The following is a 6,082-nucleotide window of genomic DNA, read 5'->3' on the forward strand; positions in this document are numbered from 1 at the left end:
GGTCATGAAAATGTCCCATCTAAGTCGTTTAATTTAGCCAAGTTAGTCGGTTTCGAGTCTTTATTATAATAAAATGGTTGGTTTTCTTGATTAGGTGTCTTTTGCGGAGTTAGATGTGAAAAACGGTTAAAAACGAGGAAAAAATGCATGAAGGTATTTTGGTCATTTGGAGTCAAGGACAATCTGGTAATTTGGCCAAGGTCAGTGCGTGGTTGAAAAGTAGAGGTCGAGACGAGTTCGTAGGAGAAAGCGGAAGTCAATTCGGAGTCCGGATGAGTGAAAAATGCAAGGTCAAAGTCAGGTCAACATTTGGTGCATATTTGGTCAATAGTCGGGACAGTGTCGGGCACAAATTTGGCACGCGGGATTCGGTGGAACACGTGGCGCATTTTGGAGGCCAGTATATCATATTCCCGTATTGGCGCTGAGCACCGAAGTGAAGCTTATGAGTTTGATCCGGTGTAGCGCGCAGCAACTTAGTTCCGTAGCCCCACTTCAACGTTTTAATCTTGACCGTTATTCTCCGCGTGTCCCAGATCGACGGTTGATGCTTCTGTGTAACCCGTTGCAACTTAACTCCGTGCACACCGATCTCACGTTTTAATCTTAGCCGCTCCCTTCCGCGTTTTTGAGATCGGACGGCTGCTGTGCATCTGGCCCTTTTATTAGTGTTTCCGTGTTTCCCGAAGCTGCGTATGAGGATGCTCCCGGACACGTGGCCTCCTCTTAACCACCCGGATCCGTGCGCGTGAAAATCCGACGGTTGTCGAGACGTCTCACCCTATTATCTTATAACCGGGTACACCAAATCATCCGAAACCCCAACCAAACCCTAGCCGCCGACCAGATTGTGCTTTTAACCCCTAAAATTCCAAAACTAACCCCCATTTTCCCACTTTTTACCATTTAACCCAACCAAAACCAAAACCCACCTATAAATAAATCCCTTTCTCCTCCATTAAAACCTAGACTTGCAAACCCTCTTATACTTCCTCCATTAAATCCATTTCTTTTCCATTCTTTTTCCATCTTCTTCTCTACTACTATTCTTTCTTCCATTAATAGTCATCTCCTTCTTTCTTCCATATTCTTCTATCATCTTTAATCCCTTTCATCTCTTCTTTCTAACTTCTTTCTTCATCTAATTTCTTCCTTTTTTTCCTTCTTTTTCTTATTTGGGTGGCAATAAAATAGCTATTATTTGGAGTTTTGAGCAATATTCTTGAGATACTTGGAGCTTAAATTGGACATCAAAATGGAGATACATGGGAATATGGATTGTGAACATTCTTGGTGATTTCTTTCCATTAATCTTTTGTAATTCCATTTATTTTATGAATTCAATGAATATTATTTTAGATTCCATGAGTAGCTAAATTTTGTATCTAGAGTGTAGAGGAAATCCATATTTGGGCTTATTTTGAGATATGTTATAAATCAATGAATCCTTATGTTGAGCTTCAATGCCTATTGATTGTCATTTCATGTTGATTCTATAACCTTATTATCATTCATGTATTATAATTAGATATTTCATGCTTTTATTGATTTATTAGATGAGATATGTCTTTTAGATCTTGAATGATAGTGTAGGAAATTAGTTTTATATGGTAGTCAATCATACATTCTTGATTTTGAATTGTGTTATTAAAGAATATATTCCGAAATCTAAATAGTTTATTATGTTAGATTTTGAGTTATACATGAGAAAAGGGATTTGTTAATTAATGCATGTTTTAAGTAGTCCATTTATGTGGTGAAATCGAAAACCCTAGATACTTCTTCTCATCTTGATTTCATTCTTATTAGTCTATTAGTATTTGTTTTTTTATTTTACAAATCAATCATCAATTCTATGAAGTGGGGTGTGTGTGTGTTAATCTAAGTTAGCTATTGATATCTTGATTATTGGGTTAAACCCGCAATCAATATCCGAAGTTACCTACTTATCTCTTGGGACGATACTCAATCTTATTATAAATACTATAACTTGACCCTGTATACTTGCGGGAATAGACCTATTTTTAGGCCTATCAAGTTTTTGGCGCCGCTGCCGGGGATAGGTTTAGTAGTTAGGATATCGGTTGCTTGTTTTGTTCATTAGTTTAGTGTTATTTGTTAACTTAGACGTTTTCTTTCTTTATTTTCGTAGTTTCTTATCTTTTTTTTTTCAGGTACCACTTTAAGAGAAAAGCCAAAAACGGGAACATAGGAGCGAAGGGGAACAAAAGAATCAGAAAGGAATCGGAAGGAAGAACGAAACGAGAGGAGCATCCGCTAGTATCGTATTCTATCTCTTTCTTTCTTACTTGTGTGTGATTGGTTGGATGAGTTTTGATTTGCATTGATAGCTTGTTTGTTAGTTCCTTGAGCATTGTGAGATCATGGCACGTTCTTATAACGGTTGGCCATTCGATGTTGATGATGATGAGCTTATTTCGAGGATTCCCCGCACTAACCGACCTGATATGACCTTAGGTGAATACCAACGGATGTGTAGGGATGTTTCGATTAGTGAGGGGAATAGACCATTTGAGTCTGACAGATCTCGTATGACCCTAGGAGAATACCGACGGATGTGTAGAGATGGTCGAATTAGTGATGGATATGGTCCGACACTAAATATGTATGAGAGACCTCATAGTCCAAACTATTCTGAGACCAATGATTTTAGAGGCAGGTATGATCCTAGTATGTACGGTGGGAGTTATTATCAAGAGTCTTCATTTAATTACACTTGTGAGCCTTATCATGAAGAGACTCTTGAAGATAGTTCTCAATTAGAGTCTGTTAGTCGTCTGACTGAAATGATGTTACAACTTGAAGAGACACAAAATCAATTTGAACAGACGCAGATTCAAATGCAACAAGAGTTACATCAGAGGTTTGAGTCTCTAAATCATCAATTAGAGTCTCTAAATCATCCATTAGAGATGATGATGTCACAGTTATTAGCCGACGAGGAAGGGGTTTTACCACCCCAAACTCAAGAGGGTACTAGGTCCGATGGCGAGGGTAATACGTCTAACCCTAGTACTAAGTTAAATGTCGACGAATCAACTGAGAGGACCCAAGAGCTTGAACAAACTGATAACCTTGTTGTCTCGTTTCCCCACCATGTGTCATCTCATCATAGGACTACATTAGACGTTGATGTTCAGGGTGATGGCTCTACGAGCAAGTTTGAGGATGACACGATTCCGAACTATCCAATTTTTGACACTTGTAAGGAGTCATTCTTAGATGCAATGCTAGGAAGGCCTGATATTATAACTGACTGCGAGGCCCCAGATGTCTTTGAGGATATTGATGACGTAGTAGTTAGAGACATGTTGGGTAGTTTGTCAGACTATTTACCTAAGGAAACCATGGACCTTGACTTGGTCCCCGAGCATACTGCCTTACCCTTAGAGTATAGTTCGACTTTCCACATGATCTCAAACTCGGTTGTTGATCCCTTTTGGGACATTTCAGACGTCTTTCCAAAGACGTCTATGGACATAGTGGATATTCTGTCCACTAAGCTTCCAGATGATTTTTTGCCTTCGACTGATATTTTGACTCTTCACATGTATGTCGATCCTTTTGATGATTTCTTTGTTGTCGTTCCTTCTATTTATACCTACTTAGTGGAATGTGCACCCACTAAGTTTGGGGATGGCTTGTTTTCTTTTATTGTCTCATGTGCACTTCGTATTCTTTATCTTTTTTTTAGACGATTAGCACCTGTATATATCTTTCTTTGGGTTGACCCCTAAATATTCCGTCTTTTGCTTTATGATCGTTAGGCCGATTAATGGGTCTTGATGTTTGTGGGTATCATCTCTGGAAACCCTCCACGAGACATAACTCGTGTTCTTGTGTGAAATCAAGAGAACTAAAGGCTAATTGCATAGCTCAATGCAATCGTGTATACCCGCGTTAGTGGTAGGTTTTATATGGTCATATGTTTTATGTGCTTCATTCTCATGATATTTGTTGATATTTTAGGAGCAATTCTTATATGTTTTACTTCTAAGGCGTGGTTTGTTCCAAGTTTGGGGATGGCGCGAGCTTGGCATCAACTTGGAACCTCTTTATACATGAGCCTTGGTAGTATCATCTTTTATCTCCTTCGGTTATGGTAATATCTCTCCACTCTTCTCTTTAGATTGATGTGTCTCTTTATCTTTTGGTGAGTATATGCTTAGAACATTGAGGACAATGTTAGTTTTAAGTTTGGGGATGCGGGATATGACCATAACCAATGCATGACCATGGGTGCAAAGACAAAAGGGTTCAAATTAGCCAAAATTTGAAAATTTTGAACATTTTGAGTAGATTTGCATGTGATTCTAGTGATAGTTTTAAGAATTTTGATGCATATGTGTCGAGTTGATGAGTTTTGTGATTGCTAATGGCCTTTGCATGAAAGTCGAGTCTTTTAGTGTTTGTGTTGTGTCATGTGAGTTACATCTTAGTGAAGAAGAAACATTTCTAAGAGCCCTAAAGTAGTCATTAGTGGAGACTTAACCCATGTGAGAGCTCAAAGCCTAAATTGCCATTCGAGTGTACTCTTCCGCGCTAACTCCGAGTAGAATGAAGAGCTACTCAACCTCGTAACTTGTAAAAGAGCTCATTTGATCTCGTGTGCTCGATTTCCTTAGCCACTAGGAGTGACATTAGGATAGCGAATTAACCTTGCCCTTGTAGTCCATGAAACCCAATGAGAATGCCAACTAGAGGAAAGCGGATACTCCATCACCATCCATCATCTTATATCCCGAGAATGAAGACATGAGATAAAAGAATGAAGAATGTCAAAAGCAAGTATGAAATGAAAAGTTGATTGCAAGAATAGAGTTGTGTGTGTTGTATTTTGTTTTGGTTGTTAGTATTTGTGTTATGAAAAAGAAAAAAAAAAGAAAAAAAAGAAAGAAAAAAGGAATGAAAAAAAAAAGAAAAAAAAGTGACATGAAAAGAAGAAAAAAGAAAAAGAGTGAAATAAAGTGATTTTTGTGTATGCTTGAGCATGTGTTAGCTCTTTTGTGTGAGTGATGTGATTGTATATATGTGTTGGTGTTTTTGTTCATGAATAAGTATTCGAAGCAAGAAACAAATGTTGAGATGCTTAAGAGGTTCTACCATTATGAAGAGGTCAAAATTCTCGGGAATCCACCACCATCACATCATCTATTGTATCTGCTAACCTTTAGAAGGCATCTTAATAGGGTAGAATGGGTGAGAAGGGTGAGTGAGCTTCCCCACTCTATATAGTGGCTAATTCCTTTTCGAAGATCATTCGTTCCAAAATGTTGTCGTCACCCCTTTTTATGTGTTGAGTCCTAGTTAAGTGATCACACTCACACATACGAGTGAACCATTCTTGAGTGATTTCATTTTTGGAGTGTATGTCCGTGAGGCCGAAGTCGAGGCGAAATGTACTAACTTGGGAATCAAGGTTTTGTGACTTCGGAACATAGATTTGCTCATTATGGTATGACACTTGCATTTTAGGGTAAGACCATTAGTAAAGGGGCCTTTAGCTTTTACAAGAGCTTATTTACTTGATTCATTATGTGTTGACATGCTTAAACCCTTTACTATATCAATCATGCTTATCTACGATTTGGATTTTGGACCCTTGTGTATTTGAAACCATGATGTTTGTGGGTGTCATCTATAGAAACCCTCACGAGACCACACTCGTCCACTAGGGCAACCTAGGGGGTTTAACGGCTTGTTGCATATGCTAAATGCAACCGGGATTCCTCCGAAAGTGAGTTAGATTTTTGTTTTCTTTTATTTTGTTTTGCTCGAGGACTAGCAAAGTCTAAGTTTGGGGATGTTTGATGGGTCATGAAAATGTCCCATCTAAGTCGTTTAATTTAGCCAAGTTAGTCGGTTTCGAGTCTTTATTATAATAAAATGGTTGGTTTTCTTGATTAGGTGTCTTTTGCGGAGTTAGATGTGAAAAACGGTTAAAAACTAGGAAAAGATGCATGAAGGGTATTTTGGTCATTTGGAGTCAAGGACAATCTGGTAATTTGGCTAAGTTCAGTGCATGGTTGAAAAGTAGAGGTCGAGACGAGTTCGTAGGAGA

The 6,082-nt window shown here is 38.4% G+C and overlaps 1 protein-coding gene across 1 annotated transcript; it reads left to right on the top strand.

Annotated features, from left to right (window-relative positions):
• Positions 1-1,817: 1,817 nt before the first annotated feature.
• Positions 1,818-4,976, top strand: LOC147557801 (uncharacterized). Its single transcript, XM_086664320.1, has 2 exons — positions 1,818-2,478; positions 2,563-4,976. The coding sequence occupies exons 1-2, from the start codon at positions 2,385-2,387 to the stop codon at positions 3,756-3,758; spliced, it is 1,290 nt and encodes a 429-aa protein (XP_086520446.1). The 5' UTR covers positions 1,818-2,384; the 3' UTR covers positions 3,759-4,976.
• Positions 4,977-6,082: the final 1,106 nt, after the last annotated feature.

This window comes from Eschscholzia californica, unplaced genomic scaffold (genome assembly GCF_041429995.1).
Source record: "Eschscholzia californica isolate CP2 unplaced genomic scaffold, dmEscCali1.0.p SCAF_2, whole genome shotgun sequence".
In the NCBI taxonomy this organism is placed as follows: domain Eukaryota; kingdom Viridiplantae; phylum Streptophyta; class Magnoliopsida; order Ranunculales; family Papaveraceae; genus Eschscholzia; species Eschscholzia californica.